Genomic DNA, 24,605 nt, shown 5'->3' with positions numbered 1-24,605 from the left:
TAATAGTCTTATACATTTTAATATAATTATACATATTTTAAAAGAATATCAACAAAATTGAATAAAATTCTTGAAAAATAACAACATTCTTTAACTGTGAGTGTGATCAATCTATTATGCATTCTTCAAGTTATTCATATCAGGTTTTCAACACATTCTTCCAGCCATTCCTATCACAAATACAAGAAAAATTACGAATGGTTAAAAACATGTTATCACTTTATATATTCTGACAGAATACATAGAGTATGACAAAATACATAGAATACATTCTAGCAGAATACATAGAATACATTCTAACAAAATACATAGAATACATTTTTGCTAGTTATAACTTTAATTTCCACAATAAAGAATTAAAAACTTGTTACTTGCAACTTGCAATCGTATTTCTAGATGATAAAACTTAACAAACCAACAATTTGCAATTTAACAATCTTGAAATTTTTGTACAATAGAACAAATAGTAAAATTTAGCAAACCATTCTTACAACAATGATATTCTATGAGAATGCTCTTGAAAGAATGCTCATAGAATGTATTCCTTGCCTCATGATCCTTTGCTGAAAGGTTTCAATCAATTCTTACACTATCATTTACCGTGTTTTCTTTCTTTTCCATATTAAAATGCAAAAAACCTGTTCATTCTATGAGAATATAAATACTATATAAAACATGTGCTGCTAGTAATTCTGACAGAATGCATACCACCTGGTTAGATTCTTTAGATTCTCTTTCAGGCATTTCAACAAACACTTGTTATGCATTATCATCAAACAAGCCAAAATTCATGTAAAAAACAAGTGTAAGAATGGATTGAAAACTTCATTTGAAACACACGTAAAAAAAACAATTAGATTTACATAAAAAAACTAGAAATAAAACACTCATTGCTAGTAATTCTAACAGAATGCATACCACATGGTTATATTCTTTATATTCTCTTTCAGACATTTCAACAAACACATGTTAGGCATTATCATCAAACAAGCCAAAATTCATGTAAAAAAACAAGTGTAAAAATTGATTAAAAACCTCAGTTGAAACACATGTAAAAAACAATTAGATTTACAGAAAAAAAAACTAGAAATTATAATAATGCGAGAACAAGGCTCACATTTTCCATAAATCATGATAATACATCCCCAACTTCTGAAATGGCAGCCAAATAATCGATTTGGGCATTTCATTGGATAAACTAATGCTTCTTCACAGTTGTACCATAACATGAACGAGAATAAATGAGGGATGGAGGTAAACTTCTCATGTTGATTTCAGGTTGAAGCAAATCATCCGAATCAGAGACATGAACATCATATGGAGTATTTTGAGTTTCAAAAGCGCCAAACTTCGACCACGAATCTCTGTAATTTCAGACCTTCAATGAAGTAATTACCAGACAATAAGCATTAACGAAGTAATGTTGAATCGACAGAGGGAAGGAGTTGACCGATGGGGACCGGAGGTGGGCGACATCAGTGGATGAAGGTATCAGACGTAGACGTCGTTAGTATCCGGCAAAGTAATTAACAGCGGAATAGAGAGGAGGAAGGTCGTCTAGGTTACTAAGATGAAAAAGACGTGTGAAAGGATTTTTAAAACTGTTTTCCCTATTTTTAGAGATATTAAATGTTTTAAAATACCTACTATAATTAAATAGTGTTAGATTACTATCATACCCTTTTACTATTTATTAACTATTAAATTATTCTTATATTTTGATTGGTCCTTAGATGCACACAATACTTATTGGAAACATTTGAACCTAACTCATATATATATATATATATATATATATATATATATATATATATATATATATATATATATATATATATATATATATATATATATATATATATATATATATATAATGGTTGTTAGATTAAGTCCAAGAAAGGCATACTTAGTTTAGGCAAATTGACATTTTTAGTTCCTCCTCCGTTATTTTCTAGTTGAAAATAATTGTAACACCCCGAAATGCAGGTATATCTCTTTAATCCTTCTTCTTTCCCAAGCTGTCAAAATTGGCCCAAAATAGAAAATGGTGATAAGTGGGTACGCTGGGCGTACTGAAGAGTATGTTGCGCGTACCCATGGGCGTGCCTTTGACGCGAACTCAACCCAGTACGCGGGGCGTACCTTAGTTTACGCTGAGCGTACTGGGCCCAGACTCAAAACCCTAAATGAGACATGAGCACTATAAAAAGAATGTTATGGCCTCCATCCCAGCCACCATTTCCAGAGAGTGAAAGCCCAAGTGAGCCCTAACCTTCGTTCTAAGTTGTGTGTGTGTGATTAAGCTTGAAAGTGTTCTTGTGTGCTTGTGAAGAAGAAGAGAAGGCCTTGAAGAAGAAAGATTGGAGTCCAAGCTTCTAGATCTGAGCTAAGCTGAGTAGGGAGCTTCTCACAGAGGTAAAAAGCTTCAAACTTGGTCTCTCTTTGCTATGAAAATCATCTAGGAGCATTTTTAGGGTTTAAGTCCCAAAGGTGGAGACTTTATGAGCAAAGGGACTCCATGGACCTAGATCTTCCCCATTTCAGTGTATCTTGTGTTATAGATCCATAAAAATCCAATCTTGGACGTTAAGATTAAGTCATGCATGAGATAAGGGCTTAATGAGGAAAGAGGATATGTGTTTGGAGTGATTGGTGACCTTTACAGCCATGCAAAGGCTTAAAGGTTTCGACTTTATGGATTAAGAGGTATTAGAATGACCAGATCTGAAATATGAACTTATGTCTTAACCGTTTAAGACCAAAATCATGAGGAGTATGAAACTGGGACTTACGTTGGGCGTAATCCCAGTACGCGCAGCGTAGGGGGTCGAGCTCCCCGATTCTGTGAAGCCTTCGCGTATGCCCAGCGTACAGAGCTGGTACGCGCCGCGTACTCCGGAGGGTTGACTTTCGTTGACTTTTAGGGTTTAGTCAACATTTGGACCTTTGGGCCATTGGAGGGGTAAAATGGTCTTTTACCCTTCTGAGAGAACATAGGGAGAGACTAGTCTAGCCTTTGAGAGCCGTATTAATTAGAGATAATTATTTTATGTGATTAGGCGGAGGCTAGAACAGTATTTCGAGTTCGAGATTATCCGAGTTACCCGAGGTGAGTCTTCTCACTATACTTTACCTAGAGTGGTAATTAGAGTTGTGTGACAGGGTACATGATATGTTATTTGTATGATGTGATATATTGTGTTATCCTATATGATTTATGCTATGTATGATTCAGAGTTAGGACTGGAAGGTCCACAGAGTTAGGACTAGAGGGTCCACAGAGTTAGGACCAGAGGGTCCACAAGAGTTATGGGACTGGAGGGTCCCACCGAGACACATTGACCAGAGGGTCGTACAGAGTTATAGCCTCGAGTGGCTAATATGTGTTGTATGTGGTATTTTGGGGAACTCACTAAACATTCGTGCTTACTGTGTTATGTGTTATGTGTTTCAGGTACCTTAGGAGATCACGGGAAGGCACCGACGTGATTGTACACACACTCTTGATATGAAGCTATGATTGTGGATCCTGAATTTGAATAATTGTATTGAAAACTTGTTGGTTGTTTTTGAGAATCAATGATGAGACATGCTTTATGAGTTTTAAAATTGATTTTTTTTTTGAAAAATCATGTCGTTACAATAATTTCCCTAATTCATATGTTTTATTTAATATAATTTTAATAACTTATAAGTCTTGGTCCATAATTTCCATAATTCTTTATTATTATAATCAATTATATTAATTTATGTTTAAAATAATGTAAATATAAAATAACTTTCAAAATTATTTAATTCATCAAGTATGTTATCCTATAGAGTATAGATAACTATTTTGTTATGAATTTATGATTTGACGATCATTTTTTAGAACAACAAATTTAACGTACTTCTACATTATTTTTAATTCCATTTATGTATCATATATGACTTAAACCCACGATCTTAAGAAATAAGAACAACATCTGATACCGTTGGGTTAATAATTATTTAATTGATCAAAACTTCTAGCCTAAACTTTAGGTGTAATATGATGAAATAAAAAAAAATGTGATTTAAATGAGCAATTCTTAGTATTTTTTAATCTTATTTATTTAATAATGATAAGTGGTGGAAATTATTTTACCTTTTTACCTTTTTTTTATAAAGAGATGACAATGACCTATATTGAAAATCTAACGATTGAAAAAATTGTTCTGTTTTGAATAAAAAGTCTCGTTTGACACTACATTATTATCACGATTCACGACAATAGTTAACCTTCAACCTTAATAAATGAAGACATCACCTGATACCATTAGGTTAGAAATTTTTGATAAAATTTTTGAAGTTATAAAATTATATATAAATCAACTTCATAAAAGATTAAAACTGAAATAAAATATTTAATAGATTATGAATTGTTTGTTCTAAAATAACACTTTTAATGAAATTTTATTCTTTCAATTTGATTTTTTTATAATAAAAATAGAAAACTCGAAAAACATAGATGATTTATAATAATAAAATGTGAATGTGAATAATCATTTCTTTTATAAATTTTGCAAGGATAAGTTGTTAAAAATTCGGTTGGGGACCTTTGGTTTCGTTTGTTAATGGTTTGAATCGCCATTAATGGAGTTTCTCTAATTTCTTACGCAGTCATTTAATGCTGCAGCTCAGCAACCCAACCACCACCACCATCACCACCACCCTCTAAAACCCCTTTCCCGTTCATATTCTCCCCTATTCTTTTCCCTCCAATGGACCACCACCATCACTACCACCATTCTCCTCAATGTCCACCACCATCCTTTACCCACCACCGCCGCCGCAGCAACAGCAGCAACTTTCGAGCGTCACTCATTACTACATAACCAACCTTGGTCTCGGTTACGCAATCGCCATCGCTTTCGGATTCCTCGTCCTCTTCTCCTCCCTTCTTCTAGCATCATACATCTGCTTCCGCCACCGTCATACACACCGCAACCAAATTCGAAACCCTAACGGCGGTGGTTCCGATAACGGCGTCTTCGTCCCCAGCATAATTTTCGTCGACGAAGAGAACAACGAAGATCTGAACGTTGTTGTTGGACTGGATCAATCTGTTATCAACTCGTACCCTAAGTTTCCGTTCTCAAAAGGGATTCCGAAAGGGATTGAAACTCTTTGCGCGATTTGTTTGTGCGAGTATAGAGAGGCGGAGATGATGCGGATGTTGCCGGATTGTAAGCACTGTTTTCACTTGACTTGCGTCGACGCTTGGTTGAAACTGAACGCGAGTTGTCCTGTTTGTCGGAGCTCGCCGCTTCCGACGCCGTTATCTACTCCGTTGGCGGAGGTTGTTCCTCTCTCACACTACTCCGACGGTCGTCGCCAGAGGTGATCGTCAGTTTGTCAATGGAACAGCACTCACCAACCAGAACCAGAACCAGAACCAGAACCAGATCTTGTCTTCTGTTTCTTTTGTTTGTCCTTATTAGTTGATTTCATTGGTTTCCTGTTTGTAGCTTGATTTGAGCTTATGTAAATCTAGATTGTTTTGGATCTTAATATTATACTGAATATTTTCGTTAAATAATATTATTGGGATTGGAAGAAGAATTGTTTGAGGATTATGATGAAGTTGTTTGATCTTGATTCTTGAGATCTGGCATCAAATTCTTCCTACTTCTCATCAAAGGTACCAAACTCCATTACTGCATATCTGTTTCTCTGAAACTTTTATGTATCTTAGGGCATCATTAACATTGTATATTATTATTATTATTATTATTATTATTATTATTATTAATCTACATTTGTGAAGCGATTTGTTGATTTCAAACTCAAATACATGAAGAGAAGGTTGAATAGTTGAAATCCCGAAAAGGCGAGACATCTTTTTCCAAGTGGTCAAGACCCATGTCCTTGACTCGTGCTTTATGCATATGGTGTATGGTGTAGGGTCGGGTCACCTTTCATTTGGTCCATCGGTTTTGGAGGAATACTTTTTAATTTACATTTGGAAACTTGCTTCATAGTCTGGTTATAGAAAAACAGAAAACTATATAATGAAGGGACAATGGACAAGCAGGTAGACCCTCAAACATATGGATAATTGGTGTATTATAGACATATATTTTAGAGTAAATTACACAAATAGTCCATGTGGTTTGTAAAATTCGTACTATCCATATTGTTTGGTTTTGTTTCTGTTTTAGTCCTTATCATACATGAAATGACTAAAATTCACTCTCTTTCTCGACCTGTTCCTCCCCACAATGTTAAAGATTAGGTGTAACCCCAACTCCATTCACCTCCGATACAAACACTAGTCACCCGGGTCATCAAAATCAAACTTGAAATTAAATCAAAACCAAACAAAAATCAAACCCTAACGTGAAATCGAAACATAACTACAAATTTGCAACAAAAAACATGATGATATATGCATAAGAATCTAAATATGCAAATTAGTTATTTTACACTGATCAAGACCAAAATTGAAACAAAACAAAACTATATGGATGGTGTGAATCAAAGAGGGTTAGCGACCAAACCATAACTACCCTAAACCATAGGGACCATTCATGTAATTTACTCTTTTATATTTATTGAAGAATTAATGATGCAAGTATGAAAGTCACTTCGGTGGAAAAACGAAGTGGTGGCTTGATTAAACATCATGTGCCAACTTGTACTTGTATCAAGAATCAACTAATTGTGAGGTGTCCTTTAGCTTACCACCAATGCTGTACCTACCGACACTAACAAAAAATGTTAGTAGGGGTGTTTGCTTCGTTACGTTTTCTTTTTTAATTAATCAAGTTGTAAATAGAAATGGTTAAAATTGGAATCAAAGATATTCTGAATAGGTGGTCACGTAATGAGATTTTTTTCCAATTACTTTTTTACAAAGGTTGTAAAAGTGGTATTAAGTCGGTTAAGTAGTATAAAAAAAGGTTGTAAAAGTGGTATTAAGTCGGTTAAGTAGTGATTATGGATTATCATCCTAGTTAATGATTACTTGACGACAGATCCTTAAATATATATCAATTAAATTTTAAAAAATTAAATATTATTACTATCATAACAAATTAGGTAAATACAACCAATATCATAACAAAATAGATTAATATGATAAAATAGTCTTTGGCCTAACGGTATCAAAATGTTTGAAAATGTGTCCCTCTGATAAAAGTTGAGGGTTCAAATCTCGTCGTTGATAAAATAAGATGATTAAGAGTAGAATTAGAGGGTGTGTACTAGCCATTAAAAAAAAATTAATTTATGATTTTTTTTTTTAGATTTTCTTTTTCATTGGGGCTTAGGCTTGACATTTGTTTGAATAGATAGGTTCGATGTGATCCGTGCCAATGAATAATGTTTGTTTTCAATATTGAAAACATGAATATGTAGTACAAACTAAATTTAACTATTCAGTTATAACTTAATTGGATCAATTTACAATTTTATTATCAACAATGAAGACATTCATTGAAATTATATAACTTTGACATTCACATGAACCCAAATGGTTCAAAATGAAACATAAGTAAGGTTTTGAAAACCGGACCGATTGTCTTATCGGTTTGATGGTTCAAACGTTCTCATCCAAAAAACTGGATGACGTCATTATTACATCATTGGGAAAATGACATAAATGTCCTACAAACTTCTTAGGGTTTCTTCGTTTAGTCCCTAAACTATTTTTGTGGTTTTATGAGAGCATAAAGTAGCTGTTGACCTGCTTTTTTAGTCACCTTCACCTAAAACAACCGGTATAGTATGTCACAAATACAGTTGAAGCACACGTGGCACCGAATCAGCATTGATGTGGCGATATATGGCTGCCTAGGTGTACTAGTTAACTTTTATGAAATAATTACTTGTTAAAAGTTTAATTAAACTCATTCAAAAATCGATGCAGTCATCTTCTTCACTGCCACTCATGGTGCAACCCAGCTCCACCTCATTAACTACCACACCTGTCACCGCTTCATGGATTAAGCCTGAAGCATGTATCTAGTCCTGGACTTACAACCTAGATCTTTGTATTTCCCTATTTAACTCATAAGTTTCAAAGTCTGAGATTTACATCCTTGAATCATGGCACAATTTTGTTTCCTGGTCTTTATATCTACCTCTTCTCGCCTCTCCAGCTACCCCACAAGAATCAAAGCCGGTGGTGTTGTGCTTTGAAGAGTTGTAGATTATCTTGCAGAGCAAGAGTTAAATGAAGATTGATGCAACGAAAGTAAAATATGGCTTTTGATTATGCAGCAATCAGTCGCGAACAAATTTCATGAGTTTACCCTCGAGTTATTGACGTTGATTGATATACTGACAAGCGATAATCTAAGCAAGGATGTTGAAGAATTAGTCAATTTTAAGAGTTGTACACTATCTTGTCGAGCATCAGAAACGATATATTGCAAAAATTAGATAGAATCAATAGCGAGATTGTTCCTCAAAAGACAAAACTCAATGAGATATTCACCGGAACAGAACAGAACAGGACAACATAAGGTGGTGTGAACATTACAGATCTTGATTATGTGATTAGGAGCTTTGAGGATGAAATTTTCAATCTGTCGGAGCTCGTCGATCAGCCGGATTTGGAGTATCTACTAGAAGCTTTTGATGACGAACTAGGTTTACCACCACCGACAATCTCTCCATCGACCACTGATTTAGGTTTTTAATTTTAAGTTCGTCGATCTTTATTTTAACCCAAACCAGTTATTTAGGTTTGCATTTTTTATGACGATTTTTTTTAAAGATCCTAATCTTTTTTGAAGATTTTTCTTGCAATTGTAAGTAAGTTTTGTGTTATCTGTAGTAGTTTGTGAAGGACGAGGAACGGGAGTGAGGGAAGAACGAGGAAAATGTTGATTTGTGTAAGATCCAGGGAGGATGATTTATTGCATACCTGGGTCAAGGGAGGATGATTTATTGCTTATGTGGCAATGGGTAACCGGTTTACCCCTTCAATTCTTCCAAAAGGACCTAATAGACACGATAAAAACGAGTTTATGCCCTCATAAAACCACGAAAATAGTTTAGGGACTAAACGAATAAACCCTAAAAAGTTCGTAGGGCACTTATGTCATTTTCCCTACATCATAATATTTTTAAAATTATAAAAAATACAAAATACCTCGAAGATTAAGTTGAAAATAGACAAGAGGCAAGAAATATGGTTTTGGTTCGTATAAAAACTTCCAATGAAATTAAATAAAGTTTTAAAAAATTACAAAAAAATTAAGTTTTAAAAAATTACAAAAGGAATTAGAAAAAAAATATATATATATATATATATATATATATATATATATATATATATATATATATATATATATATATATATATGTGTGTGTGTGTGTGTGCGCGCGCGCGCGCGCGTGGAAATGTTCAATAGATAACCATAATTAACAAGGAACCAATAAACCAATTGTGAGCGACGGAAATCATAATGATCAACGGACAAGGAAATAGATGTACATTTGTACATTAAACGCACAAACCGGATTATACCAAAAAATTCATCTTCTTACCCAAAAGCTCACCTTTTTTTTAAAAAAAAAATTTAGGCTACATTTTTATCGGAAAAAAAAACCGAATATACCGTTATTCACGATTTTTCGTCCTCTTTCTATAGAGATCCATGTTGATATCTAAAAAACGATTTTTTTTTTCGAAAAAAACCACTTCATTTTGTTATTTTTTTCAATATTTAAGTTTATTTTTATCCAAAAAACTAATTATACCAAAAATATTAATTTTTTGTACTCTATTAATAAACATCAACACCGATTAAAAAAAAACTTGATCAGTGCAGATTCACACTGTGAATCTACACTGTAAATATTTCAATTCGTAACATTCACAATGTGAAAAACTCGATCAGTTCAGATTAACACTATGAATCTAAACTATAAGTATTTCAATTTGTAATATTCACAATGTGAATTTGACTTACTATTTTAACTCTTTGATCATTCGCAAATTAACTTAGTGAAATTTACATATGAATCAAAATATATTCCATGTAGTTTTATAATATTTTAACGTTTTCATTACTCATAAATTAGTTTTGTAAAATCAACAAATGGATTTATTCACATTGTGAATCTGACTTACTATTATTCACACTGTGAATCTGAACAGGTTTACAATGTGAACCTAAACTGAAATTTCGATTTTTTTCACATCAATATGAATCTATGTTTAAAGAGTACCAAAAAAATATGAATTTTGATATATTTATTAATTTTTTTTCTATAAAAAAAAATAGACCTTAACTTTTCAACAAATAAAGAAAATAAAGTGGGTTTTTGAAAAACAAAATCATTTTTTATATATTAATATGAATCTCTATGGAAAAAGGCCGAAAAATCACGAACAATGATATATTCGGGTTTTTTCTTTTTTGATAAAAAACATGGCCTGAAAAAAATTAAACTAAAAAAAGAAAGTGAGTTTTATTATAATCCGGTGCATATGCGTCGATTGTAAAAGTCTACAACCCTTCATTTTGCTGTTGATCGCTTTAAATTTCGACGTTTTGGATTAGTTCATTGGTTCATTGATTAATAATGGTTCTCTATTGAATATATATATATATATATATATATATATATATATATATATATAACCGTTTTTTAGTGGTTGAACCGTTATGATTGAACCGGTTTTGGTGAATACTGGCCGGTTTTCACTGATTCGTATATAAATGGTTTTTGTTCTTCAAAAAACCGACAACCTGACCAGGTCAGACCAGGAACCCGGTCGAACCAGCCGATCCGGTATAGGAATGGCAACATGGCGGAGCAGCGTATCCCATCACCGAACCCAATATCTAAATGTGTCCCCGACCCCGACCCGATACCTGACGGGTTTCTTATCGGGGCGCCCCGTTAGGGCAGAAATTTTCCCCGAACATGACCCTGAACCCGAAACCAACCCGAAAACTCGACCCAATGAATGTAAGAGGTTAAAGTACAAGTAAAAAAGAAATGGTACTCCCACGACCGAAAACAAATTCAGAAGTTTATAAAAAAGTTTGGTCATTGTGGGTTTAGAACAAGCTTCAGGTTTATCTGGACCGGTCTTTTCTTGGTATGAAAAAAGCTTGGTTCAGCCCGTTCTTTGTATGTTCTACTATACTTCTATTAGTCTATGTATTTATTTATTATATTTACATGACATGATTTGTTAAAAATATAAAACAAAATATAATGTAAAACTTTCACTTCATGTAATGATATTCAACAACAAAATAATGGTAAAAGAAAATCATACGAAATGACTGAATAAGAAGTACCGAGTACGTTATAGTTGGTTGCTGAATCATGGCAAAAACAATTAAAAAAATAAATACTTGGTCCAAAAAAATAATTCAAAGATTTATTTCTTGAAAAACATTACTTTGCTATTTCATCTACTCATCCGTTAACAATTTATTACACGATATTAGTTGTCGTTAAGTTTTTCTATTTTGTTCTACTAAGAGGTACTTAACATTTAATCATTGGTCAAAAACTTTTATTTATTAGCCAGTTTACCACTTGAATTACTATAATTTCCAAAATTACTTTTATTTATTAGCAAAGTTACTATAATTTCAAAAATTATTTTTGATAAACATTGTACATTGGTCAAAAACATCATGCTCAATAACACAAAGGTAAAAGAAATATATATTTTCCTAGTTGCATGTGAATCAGTTAAACATTAAAATATGACTTCAAAAAGATAACAAAGTAAAAAAAAAATCTCATAATACCAAAATCAAGATATCATTAGTAAAATTAATATTTAAATGTTTTACCAAAAAAAAAAAAAAAAATTAGCATCAATGTTTCACAAGGTATGATGCCCATACTTCATCAGCTGGTGGGGGAGGTTCAACCCAATGACCTGGTATTCTACTGCAACATATAAATAAATAAATAAACCAAATGAATATTTAATAAAATAAACACATCTACAACTTTATTATAATTCTATGATTATTTTTTTAATAACTCACCTTCCTCCATGTCTTATATACGCATCCCATGTCCGTCTCACCTGTAAGTAAAATTAAATAAATAATTCTATAAATCCAAGTAATAATTCCAAGTAATTATTACAAATCATAAATTTACAAACTCACCTCGATTAATGTCCCCATATCAGTGCTACTTCCATGATAATAATGATAAAATTCAAGTGGCAAACTTGCTGAATAATCATAATATCCTTTACCATGATTATTCGCATCAACAACTGCATTTGTTCCTTCTTTTACTTCAATCTCATTTATTTTTTCTTCAATTACTTTATCTCCATTTTTAACAAAACTTTGATTATCTTCTGAATTTAAAGCATTTGTAATTGCATCTTTAGCAGTATTTGTATCAGCTGCAGCCATTGCTTCCCTCTCCTCTGCCTCAACTGCAGCACGAATTCTTTCAAGAAATTTGTCATCCTCCTCTGGGAGAAAATGCCCTGAAAAAATTATATAAAAAAAAAAATTAATAATTATACACTGAAATAATAACAAACTTTATATTTATTACAAATACAAACCTTGCTTTGTTAATTTCTGGATCCTGATGGAGCGTAATTCTTGTAATTTCTCCACAATCAACACTAATTCTAGCTGAAATTAAAATAAAAAAATGAGAATCTGAATTTTTATAATTATAATGACATGATTTTATAAAAAGTTGAAGATTTAGATTATTATCACCTCTGATTCTAATCTTATTCGCTCCTCTTTAGCTTTTTGTTTTGCAATTTCCTTCATCTTCTCCACCTGTAAACAAACTTGCACTAATTAAATTATGTGCAAAAACTTGGATCTTAATTTAAAGATTAGTCTCAAATTCCAATATTACCCTTCGCTTTGCGATTTCTTTTGCAATTTCCTTAGCCCTCCATTCATCAGCTTCTTGATCAGCTTTCTCAAATTGCTCACGTTCCTTGTAACACATGAAAAAACTTAGGTAAACTCAAGCATACTGAAAATGTTCTTACTATGATTAAAAAAAAATATAAAAGAAAATGAAATTAAAATTGAGGGTGGATGTATCACTGACCTTTGCAAGCATTTCACCTATTTGTTGTCTCTTTCTTTTCCTCCAAAGTTTGTTTCTTTTATGCTTATGGAGTTTATTTGCTAATTTCACAGCTGCAGATTTCTCCTCCCATGGTGTTTTATCATCAGTGATGATCTTAAATGGTTGAAGATCAATATTCAGTTTTGATATCAATCCATTTGCTGCTTCTAATGAGATTTTCTCTTGAGTGTCCAATGTCATCATGTTATTCTCAAGAAACTTCTGGAATCTTCCAATTATAGTTTCATTTGAATCAGTAATCTCTGTTTCTTCTAGGTTTCCATCTTTCATTGCCATAAGCATCTCCAATTCCTTTTCCCTGTAACAACTCTTAACTAAATATCTTGAAGTTGGAATCAGAGAATAATTATTGGAATCAGGAATCAAAACTAAATGATTATCTTATAAGTTATACTCACATTGCTTCTGCAAGATGAAGAGTGTTTTGTAATTCCTTGAGGGAGCTTTGCACATTTGTTGGGTTCCAAAAGCCACTTGTCAATGGTGGCATTGGTGGGACCCATGGTGCAGGTGCAACTGGATGAAATGGAGGTGGATTCATCGGACGCATCATCATATTCATACAAACAAATACTGCATAAAAATTACAAAATCATGGAATATAACATTACTACAGCATAACAAAATTCTAATAAGTAATGTGTTTGCAAGATCCATATTATATAGTTTGAGAACAGGTATCTATTATCTAATGGAATTGATGGTCTCAAGTATCTATGTTTAATTCTTTCACAAACATTTAACTTGGTAAAAAACTAAAAATTGAATACATAAGTTTTAAGTTTTAATATTTCCGGTTTGAAAGAAAAAAGTTATAAAGTAGATTAGTAGCTTAAAAACATGTTGTATATAAGTATATTAGAACAAGAGAGCATAAAAGATGATCACGTTCCCACATGTGTAATTACAGGAAAATCATACATGGAATTCGAGACTTCAGAAATATTCAAGAAAAACGCAAAGTGGGTCTGAACTCTGAAGTAGTGATGATCGATTCCAGAGTAGTGAAGAAAATTAGAATAATCAAATGAATAGACGAAATTCGAAATTCTAATACATACCAAACGGTTATTCAGTGATGACCTGAAGTAGTGATGATCAATATTCAGCCGATAAATGACTAAATTCCGATTCCTACACCTCCAATATGATCCTCGATGGCCATGAAAATAATGAAAGCTGTGTAGCAGTAGCACTATGAAATCGAAGAGCTCTAGTCGGCTACATTGATTGAAGAACTGGAGCAGGTGAAGATCAGTATTCAACAGATAGTGATGAGAATGGACTGAAGCAGGTGAAGATCGAGAGCTAGAGACGTGAAAAAGAAAAACCCTCACTAATTTTCCCCCTTTACTTCACTTACGTTGAAAGAATGGAGGTCATGGATTAAGTATTTACCCAAGCCCAAATTTACGCGTTACACAAAAAATCGCGCCTTTTCGCGCCTTACCAAGAACCCTGCTATCTATAGGTAATTGCATACGTTCCACATTTAAAAAACTGTGTCTAAAAATCACAAACCCAAAACCCCAGCTCTTTACACAAACAACGGAGAAACAAAAACCCTAAATCAGAAATCGGCACTTCACCATAAATCGCAAACTCAAATCCCCACAACACCAAGGATTTACAGAAACAACGAAGAGAAAGAAGGAGATATTTATTTGTACCTGTAGAAATAGGCCACAGTCGTATACCAAAACCGTAAATCGGACACCGGATCAGACTTCGGTGGTAGTGAGCAAGGACGCGTTTTTTGTTTGTATGGAGAAAGGCAGAGGGTGAAGAGAAGAGACGTAAGGTAGCAGACGGAATAAAGCACTGTTCATCAAGCCATTGATGAAGTCCTTAAAACCTCGCAATAATCCGATAAATACACTGTAATCACCTATTAGACATCAAGTCAGGATGGCCGAGTGGTCTAAGGCGCCAGACTCAAGTTCTGGTCTTCGTGAGAGGGCGTGGGTTCAAATCCCACTTCTGACAATTTTAACAATTTTTTTTTTAATATCAAGTTCGTGAGAGGGCGTGGGTTCAAATCCCACTTCTGACAATTTTAACAATTTTTTTTTTAATATCAAGTCTCTCTGTGATATCAAAATATTGTCTCGATGGAGATTACATTTTTTTTTTTGGATAACTACATAAATTTTACTCAAGTATAAGCATGAATACTTATTATTAGATAATCGATGGAAAATACTTGATTACTTTTCAACATTTGGTCCATTTTTCCAATTTATGTCCTATTGCAAGGTTCATTTTAATTTTACTCCATTAACTTCACACTATTTGTCTTCTTCCGTTTTAGAGGCATCACAAGCTTACACGAGGGCATTCTAGTATGTGGTTAACATGCATAATAAAGCCCCTTAGACCATCCACATCAGTGCAATGCCACTAATCTTTCAATTGCGTCACATCAGTTTTGCAATGACTACTCACATCAGTGCAATAACGCTCATCTTTCAAAAGTGGTCCCCACTGTCACATCAACAATTACTTTTTATATATATATATATATATATATATATATATATATATATATATATATATATATATATATATATATATATATATAACGTACATGCATGAGTTCCTTGTATAATATAAAATCAATTAAAATTTAATTCAATAAAAAATAATTTTTATATGTTTTCTTATGTAGTAAATATAAATATAATAAGTTTCAGCTTAAATAAAAAATAATTATTATACATATTTTTGTATAGGTTAGGAAAGAAGCGAACGTAACCAACACAAATTAATATTCAATCCTTGAAAAACTAAAGTATATGTTTAATTTCTATTTATTATTAATCACTAAAGAAATAAAATAAAGAAAATCAAGAATTGATATAATGATGAGTTGACACCTTTGCAAGTCTTTCTAAAGTTGAAAGATGATTGATGATGTGGCTTTCAAATTTTCTTTGCAATGGGTTTGAAAGAGCCGATAGAGATGCTCTTACATCTTCTCTCTTACCCATTCCTGTTCACCCATCAAATCATCATTTCAGATTACATGTATGATCAACGTGCATGATATTAATCCAAATCCATCCATCCACCGATCACCTATCAAATCATAATTTCGGATTACATGTGTGATCAACGTGCATGATATTAACTCACATCCATCATCCACTGTTCACCCATCAATTGTCATTTTGGATTACATGTGTGATTAACGTTCATGATATTAACCCACATCCATAATCTTTAACGTGATCATGCTAACAATAAGAACATATATAACTAGCGAACTTCAACCTTCATGCAAAAATTAAACACGAGTAGGTCGAAATCTTTTACATATCACTAGATCCATTATAGAATTTGAGTCCTAAACATCGAGGTGCATAATTGGGTTGAATGGTTGTAAAACTTGACCATAGTTTATTTTCTCTTTGTATTTTTTTCATTATAACTTCTTGCTAGCTTAATACAATTTAGTGGTTCAAAAAACAAACAACACAATAGTTAAAAAACTATATGCTGGGAAAAAGTTTACATTCACTTCATGATTTTAATTAGATTATACTTTCTGACCTAAATGAACACAGTTTCTCATTTTACTTTTTAATTTTTCATCATACATTTTTAAAAGAAAGAATCTTATAACCAAATTAATATCTCTTTTCGTTTAGTTGTCAAATAGAAATCAAAACTCTATTTACATTCCAAAAATAATAGGAAACATAAGTGTACCTAACAAGCCTTGGCTTTTATCTATCATTAAGCAAATATCTACACGTTTGTTATCCCTGGCTATCTATGTCGAAACGTACGTGGAACTATACCAACTACCCAATCAAAAGTGTTGTTCGTTGGTTACATTTTTCTATTTTTATAAAGCTCGCATGAGACCAAAATAGACACATGGCCCCCTACCAGATCGTCATTAAAAAGATATATGTCGGTAGTAAAAGCATCAAATCATAGAAGACGACATATAGAGAGCATACGTCAAATATGAGTAGTCACTTACTAGACATGCACATCAAAACATATCATAATTTGTATGCGTATGCACTATGCACAGTGTAAAATCATATTAGAGCCAGAAAAATGGGGCTAGCGAGGCATACTTTTACACAATCATTGTAAATGGAATTGGAATCCTCATCGTCAATCACTGAAAAGGAATTCAAGTCCATGTAGAGCTATTATATAAATTACCTATGACATTGTTCTTTACTTGTGGATATATGTATTTATTTAGGTCGACATAACTAGTACAATATGAGATGGAGTCTAAAACGTATGAAATATCTGTTTTAGTTTATACTACATTTTTATAGTTTTTATTTAAATAACTATAAGACAAATGAAATAAGTCGTTGGATTTACACGTAGAAAGTTGACAAGTGATATCACATAATAAAGGAACCAATAGAAAAGGAAAACAAGGCCATGTGATAAAGGGACGTACATATTAAGGAATACTTGGTTGAAAAGGCATGTTAGGATCTAGTACACATGTCCCACAAGAGACACGCTACAAAATTCTAGGTTTTTCTTGAGGAACCTATTTCGAATTTCGAAATATTCCAATGTTTTAAAATCCGGGTTTTTAGTTGATCCGGTGTGATGACTGGTTCAAACCGGTTTATGGTCTTTTTACATTTTCATATATTTTTACTTTCTTGTATAATGCCTAGACATATAAAACCAATAATTTGATGTCTTCAAAGTTTAAATATTGAAAAAATATCAAAACATGTTATAGATTGTGCTTGTAATGGTTCTTCTTCCCTTGATTCCATATTTAACGGCATTGAAAAGCAATGTTATAATCAATAAACATATGTTAATTGGATCCTAATTACATAATCTACACAATCAGAAACCTTGAAACAGTGATCAATTAACAATAAATAATCAGTAAACTAACCAAAACCGTCACCTTCACAGTCGATAGGAGAAGAAAACATCAATTAATCGATCCAAGCCCTATCAAAACAGGTCAATCCAGTTTTAACCGGTTCGACATAAACGGTTCGACCGCGGTTTAGGAGAAACCCGACCGGTTCGATCCCTCCGTATTTTTACAAAAAACCATTCTCAATTGACCCGCCTTCTACCCCGGGTCACAGTCCAACCGGTTGAACCGGTCGGGTTGACTCGGGTTTTAAAACATTGAATAATACAAAATCTCCTTTATAACTATGTATTATTCAAGAGGTTCTATAGTATTTTACTAAAACATATTAAGTGAAGAACCTTTTATATAGACGTAGGGGGTAAACGATCAATAAGCTGTGTCACAACCCCTTTTCGGATAACAAAATTAATTCTTTTAAAAAAACAACATCCATAGATCTTGGGGTCATAACATTACTATGCATGACCCGTTGAACCTTATTGAGGAGCTCCACAGCTTTTGGCGCAAGGAAACCAAAAGTATCAAATGCAAAATGTATAAATGTGTGTTGATTTTTCATGCACGCTTTCTCATGTTTTGCCACTTTGCATGATGCATCTTGCCCCACAGTGAAAACCCCACTCCCCAAGCCCACAAGATGGGAAACTCCTGTTAGATCCACACATGCATACTTCCCTCCAGCCCATCCAAATACTAAAACATCAGTTGGTCTAAGTGTTGATCTTCCTTCCAATGGGTCAGTCAGAAAGTTCACAGGTGCCTCTTTCTTGGCAGAAACCCCGGTGCGCCTAAATATGTCGAAAAGAACATCTCTAACCAGATCGTGTGTGACATCCCCATTTTATAGGCCAGAAAAGACCGATTTTGTTTATGCTTTATAAAAATCAGAGTACTTCTTTTAATAAAAATGTTGCGGAATTTGTTCCCAGAAAAACATGATAAATACATTATCAAAGCATTTCCGAAGAAATGTATTTTTATTCATTTTCAAAACCTTGGGATGTCATCATCAATACAGAAACATAAGCATAAACAGAACTTACATTCATTTACACTAGTGATCTACATCTCTTTTAAATCTCTCAGTGTAAAGTAGCTTCATATCGACACCTGTGATACAAATAAGCTTGAGTGGGTCAGGTTGGGAAACCTGGTGAGTACATAGAGTTTTCAACCCACAATAATATAATCATTATGTTTAATCATCAAACAATCAATCAACCCAATTACTCATCCCCATTATCTTATTTACTCTTAAGGATCTACCCTAAGAATCAGTTATTCCTCGTTTATTCATTCCTAAGGATTATCCTAAGGAATAGGCACAAAATCCATCGTTGCTAATGACACATCTGTCAAGCACAGCTGCTAATATTATCACTTAGGCGCAACTGCGAAAATTGTGACATTCTTTGTGGGGAGCATCTGCCGGTATAGTCCTTTAGGCGAATCTGCCGGGGTTATGAGGTTCTCTATTAGGTGCTTCTGTCGGTAGAGTACTTTAGGCGCATCTGCCAGGGTTTTATTGACAGTATCGTTTTCGAGAATCCACTCGCGATACAGGTTAATGGGTTTTTAGAGTACACCGGTGAACACATCGTTCACAACACCTACAGGTTGTGAGCCTGCTATTGTTCCACTAGACTGTCTAGAATAGTCCGTGGTTGTCATCCATACTCTGCTAGATGACGGGGCCAGCATTTGGAAAAAGGCTTCTCACATCGTCCACCTCTCACCCTTACCTCATGGTCTATATTACCTCTCAACTTATCTTCTAACTCATATTTCATCTACCCATGTTTTACCCAACATATTATGTAGATATAAATACATATACAGCTTAAATCATATAAAACTTGTATAAAATCGTTCATCCAGCATAGATAGCAAGTATACAGATAATATGCACACGTAGCACGTAATTTATATAAAATACTTCATATCTATGTGTAAGATGAAAGTAACTATGCACTCACTTGTTAAGGTGGTGATTCCGAACTCAGACAGCGCTTCGCTTCATAAAAATAATTTCCTTTGACGAAACCTAGTATTATTACCACTAGATTTTAGTCTAATATTTACCGTGACTAATTATTAGTCTTATTATTATTATTATATAAGCGTTTAAACAATATTTTCCAACCACTATGTACAGACAGGGGTCAGACATAAAACACCGGAGGTCAGACCATTTTGGCATATAGCACTTCTAAAATCCAACAACCCTATGCGGCCCTTTAAACCAGATTCCACGTACCGCGAGTGGTTAAAAAGATATTATAACGAAACTTATATAACCCATAATAATAGCCCAAATATTTATTATAAGGTCCTAATACCATTACTATATTGAAACATAAGCTATACTAAAGTTAGGTTAGGCGTAGCTCACTTACAACGGGTTTTTTTCTCAAAACCGGGCTTCGTTGGAGTAGCGTTCCCGAGCCGAAAGGCTCTTCTTCTCGGAGCCGTCGGGCGCTCTGGGGCTTCCGCCTCGTGCTAGGGAGGTTCCTTAGGCTTTTTGGGGGGTTTCGGGGCTAGAGAGAGGTTCTAGAGAGAGAGGGAAGTGATGGGAGGTGTGAGGAATGAAGAGGGCTTCACCTCTTATTTATAGGGGGCTGGAGGAAGATTCACGTTGTGAATTTCTTGATGTTCACGTCGTGAGTGAGCTTGGGCTCCAAGTCTGAGCCAGGTGCTGACACGTGGCATCGCACACATGGTGGAAATCAGCCGATTTTTAAAAATTCATAACTTTCGCATACGAGCTCCGTTTTCAACGTTCTTTATATCCACGCGTTGGTAAAAATAAGATCTACAACTTTCATTTTGACTCCATCGGCTAATTCTTGACCGATCTTAAATTTAACAGTACGAGGAGATTATACTGTTAAATGTCCGCGTAAAATTCATAACTTCTACATACAAACTCCGTTTTCGTCTGTCTTTTTACCGTTGAGTTCCTATTAATGATATATTCAACTCTCATTTAGGTCGCGTAGGCCAAAAACCGCTCGATCTAAAATTCGAGTTTTGGGTCGTGCACTGCTATGCCAAATCTTATAAAATTCATAACTTCCTCATACGAAGTCAGATTTGGGCGTTCTTTTTTTGTATGTTCTCGGTTTAACGTATACTACAAATTTTTTTTAGATTTCTTAGCCTAAAAATTCCTCCATCGTAAATTCACTATTTACGTCTCCCGGTGTTGTGCCGGTTTTGCCGAAAAACTTCGACAGGTCATAACTTCTTCGTTATAACTCGGATTTCGGCGTTCTTTATATGTACGGAACCCTTGTAACATATACTACCACTTGGAAAAGATTAATCCTTTTAAATAATCTTCCATCAAAAACTCATTTTTGATGCTTATTGTCTCTAAATTGACTAGTCCGGATCTGCGGGCGTTACAATTATCTCCCCCTTAGGATGATTACGTCCCGGAATCATCAACGAAACATGGCAGTATAATGACTCCATACGTTATCTCTTCATCCTAGGTAATAATCGTAACTTCTTTGTTCCTTCGAATGAGTATCTAACTCTTGGACTCCTTGACTGCAGGCGATGCTCGATCTTGCACTTGTTCCATATCTCACGTTAGACTCCAAATTATGACCTTCAAGTTACAATCTCGATCCTCACTGGATACGGACTTAAGATAAGTTTTTTTATTACTACAATGGAACGATGTGTCATATTCTAATGATCTATCATCGTATGTTGCAACGCTTAGACTCAGGTCTCTTAGAGTCTTCCAGAACAGACTATACTTTCCTTCATGTTCTAATCTCATCTTAAAAGGTAGCATTTCTAGCTACAAGCTACTGTCGCGATACCTCTACTGATCGCTTTGATTAATTCTTCTGGCTTAAGGCAGGTGCTACATCAAACTTGGTTCTCGGAACCACGTAACATACTCTTCGTAGTCGGACTCAATTTGGTATGACCACTAGGGTCGGAATAACAATCATCTTCTTATTCATTACCGAAATAATGGTAATGACATACATGAACAAAACGGAATCAACTACTAGCTTCTTGGTAACCTTGTGACTTTCCTTGATCCAAGTGTGAGTCCTGTGCTTCCGGTAGTATAGGCGTCTACTACCATTCACACCTACTCATACTCGTCCCATGTATTGTCTCGCAGTTTTCCAAGTTATTATCAAAAAACAATTTTAACACATACAGATATGTCCAAATAATCATATAATTTTCCCTAGACTCTACTAGGACTCCTTCCATGCGTATCTTCAATCATCAATTATGCTTCAACTCGGTTGGTGATGGAAATGTCAGACGATGGGATAACTTCATGGATTATACAAAAAATCTTTCTTTCTACTAATCGAAAGTGTACTTCTCCCGTATTAGACATATTATTTCTTAGATGTGTTCTAAAGGCAAGATATCACTCTTAAAATATCTTCCGATAGGTATCATTCAATATCGTAAGCCTTCTCATTTCCTCCATTTGCTCAGTCTTCTATGAGTCCTTATCATGACATTCTATACACCAAAGTAGGCGTTCGGTGTATTGAGACGAGAATATAGATAAAGGAAGATTTAGATGCGTATTCCTCCTTATTACTCCAAAAAGTTACATGTCAGTTCTAATATCGTAATTAAACGTTTAGAAACCTGAGCACATAAAATTTCCAGATCTGGTCGGCAACAGACCATAGATCCGATCAAACGATAACATAAAGCATCACAAATCATTTAGCACAAAAAAGCATGTTAGGCATTTTCCCTAAATAAGCTAGTGCTTGCGTCTATTCAGGTGTACTACCAAAAATATATTAGACACACTCCTCACAATCATCGCTTAGCATTCTAAGTTTAAGTCTAGAAATAAATCCTTATTCCTAGTTCGCTTAAACTAATGCTCTGATACCAACTGTGACATCCCCATTTTCTCGGCCAGAAAAGACCGATTTTGTTTATGCTTTATAAAAATCAAAGTACTTCTTTTAATAAAAATGTTGCGGAATTTGTTCCCAGAAAAACATGATAAATACATTATCAAAGCATTTCCGAAGAAATGTATTTTTATTCATTTTCAAAACCTTGGGATGTCATCGTTAATACAGAAGCATAAGCATAAACAGAACTTACATTCATTTACACCAGTGATCTACATCTCTTTTAAATCTTTCAGTGTAAAGTAGCTTCATATCGACACCTGTGATACAAATAAGCTTGAGTGGGTCAGGTTGGGAAACCTGGTGAGTACATAGGGTTTTTAACCCACAATAATATAATCATTATGTTTAATCATCAAACAATCAATCAACCCAATTACCCATCCCCATTATCTTATTTACTCTTAAGGATCTACCCTAAGAATCAGCTATTCCTCGTTCATTCATTCCTAAGGATTATCCTAAGGAATAGGCACGAAATCCATCGTTGCTAATGACACATCTATCAAGCACAGCTGCAAATATTATCACTTAGGCGCAACTGCCAAAATTGTGACATTCTTTATGGGGCGCATATACCGGTATAGTCCTTTAGGCGCATCTGCCGGGGTTATGAGGTTCTCTATTAGGTGCTTCTGTCGGTAGAGTACTTTAGGCGCATCTTCCAGGGTTTTATTGACAGTATCATTTTCGAGAATCCACTTGTGATACAGGTCAATGGGTTTTTAGAGTACACCGGTGAACACATCGTTCACAACACCTACAGGTTGCGAACCTGCTAGTGTTCCACTAGACTGTCTAGAATAGTCCGTGGTTGTCATCCATACTCTGCTAGATGACGGGGCCAGCATTTGGAAAAAGGCTTCTCACATCGTCCACCTCTCACCCTTACCTCATGGTCTATATTACCTCTCAACTTATATTCTAACTCATATTTCATCTACCCATGTTTTACCCAACATATTATGTAGATATAAATACATATACAGCTTAAATCATATAAAACTTGTATAAAATCGTTCATACAGCATAGATAGCAAGTATACAGATAATATGCACACGTAGCATGTAATTTATATAAAATACTTCATATCTATGTGTAAGATGAAAGTAACTATGCACTCACTTGTTAAGGTGGTGATTCCGAACTCAGACAGCGCTTCGCTTCATAAAAATAATTTCCTTTGACGAAACCTAGTATTATTACCACTAGATTTTAGTCTAATATTTACCGTGACTAATTATTAGTCTTATTATTATTATTATTATTATATAAGCGTTTAAACAATATTTTCCAACCACTATGTACAGACAGGGGTCAGACATAAAACACCGGAGGTCAAGCCATTTTGGCATATAGCACTTCTGAAATCCAACAACCCTATGCGACCCTTTAAACCAGATTCCCCGTACCGCGAGTGGTTAAAAAGATATTATAACGAAACTTATATAACCCATAATAATAGCCCAAATATTTATTATAAGGTCCTAATAACATTACTATATTGAAACATAAGCTATACTAAAGTTGGGTTAGGCGTAGCTCACTTACAACAGGTTTTTTTCTCAAAACCGGGCTTCGCTGGAGTAGAGTTCCCGAGCCGAAAGGCTCTTCTTCTCGGAGCCGTCGGGCGCTCTGGGGCTTCCGCCTCGTGCTAGGGAGGTTCCTTAGGCTTTTTGGGGGGTTTCGGGGCTAGAGAG

General features: G+C 34.2%; 1 protein-coding gene, 1 non-coding gene and 1 pseudogene across 6 annotated transcripts; 2 read left to right on the top strand and 1 right to left on the bottom strand.

Annotated features, from left to right (window-relative positions):
* The first annotated feature begins 4,553 nt into the window (after positions 1–4,553).
* LOC145105014 (RING-H2 finger protein ATL67 pseudogene) lies at positions 4,554–5,560 on the top strand (annotated as a pseudogene).
* Positions 5,561–11,743: 6,183 nt separating this feature from the next.
* On the bottom strand, positions 11,744–14,958 carry LOC145105009 (U11/U12 small nuclear ribonucleoprotein). 5 transcript variants are annotated; one of them, XM_079042155.1, is made up of 10 exons: positions 14,762–14,958; positions 14,153–14,329; positions 13,490–13,664; positions 13,050–13,405; positions 12,849–12,932; positions 12,701–12,766; positions 12,538–12,610; positions 12,122–12,456; positions 11,996–12,036; positions 11,744–11,894 (listed from the first exon to the last, which is right to left on the bottom strand). In XM_079042155.1, exons 3-10 carry the CDS (start codon positions 13,542–13,544, stop codon positions 11,819–11,821), a joined length of 1,086 nt encoding a protein of 361 aa, XP_078898281.1. In that variant the 5' UTR covers positions 13,545–13,664; positions 14,153–14,329; positions 14,762–14,958; the 3' UTR covers positions 11,744–11,818. The 5 variants fall into 5 exon arrangements, with proteins under 5 accessions (XP_078898281.1, XP_078898280.1, XP_078898278.1 ...); XM_079042154.1 differs by having other exon boundaries at positions 11,744–11,891; positions 13,050–13,389; XM_079042152.1 differs by having other exon boundaries at positions 13,050–13,389; positions 14,153–14,626; positions 14,762–14,956.
* A 35-nt stretch (positions 14,959–14,993) lies between these two features.
* Positions 14,994–15,077, top strand: TRNAL-CAA (transfer RNA leucine (anticodon CAA)). The gene has a single exon. It is a non-coding gene; the product is annotated as a tRNA-Leu (tRNA).
* The last annotated feature ends 9,528 nt before the right edge of the window (positions 15,078–24,605 follow it).

Source organism: Lactuca virosa, chromosome 4 (assembly GCF_052849685.1).
Source record: "Lactuca virosa cultivar CGN04683 chromosome 4, Lactuca_virosa_CGN04683_v6, whole genome shotgun sequence".
NCBI classification, from domain to species: Eukaryota; Viridiplantae; Streptophyta; class Magnoliopsida; order Asterales; family Asteraceae; genus Lactuca; species Lactuca virosa.
This window is presented reverse-complemented; position numbering and strand designations above follow the sequence as displayed.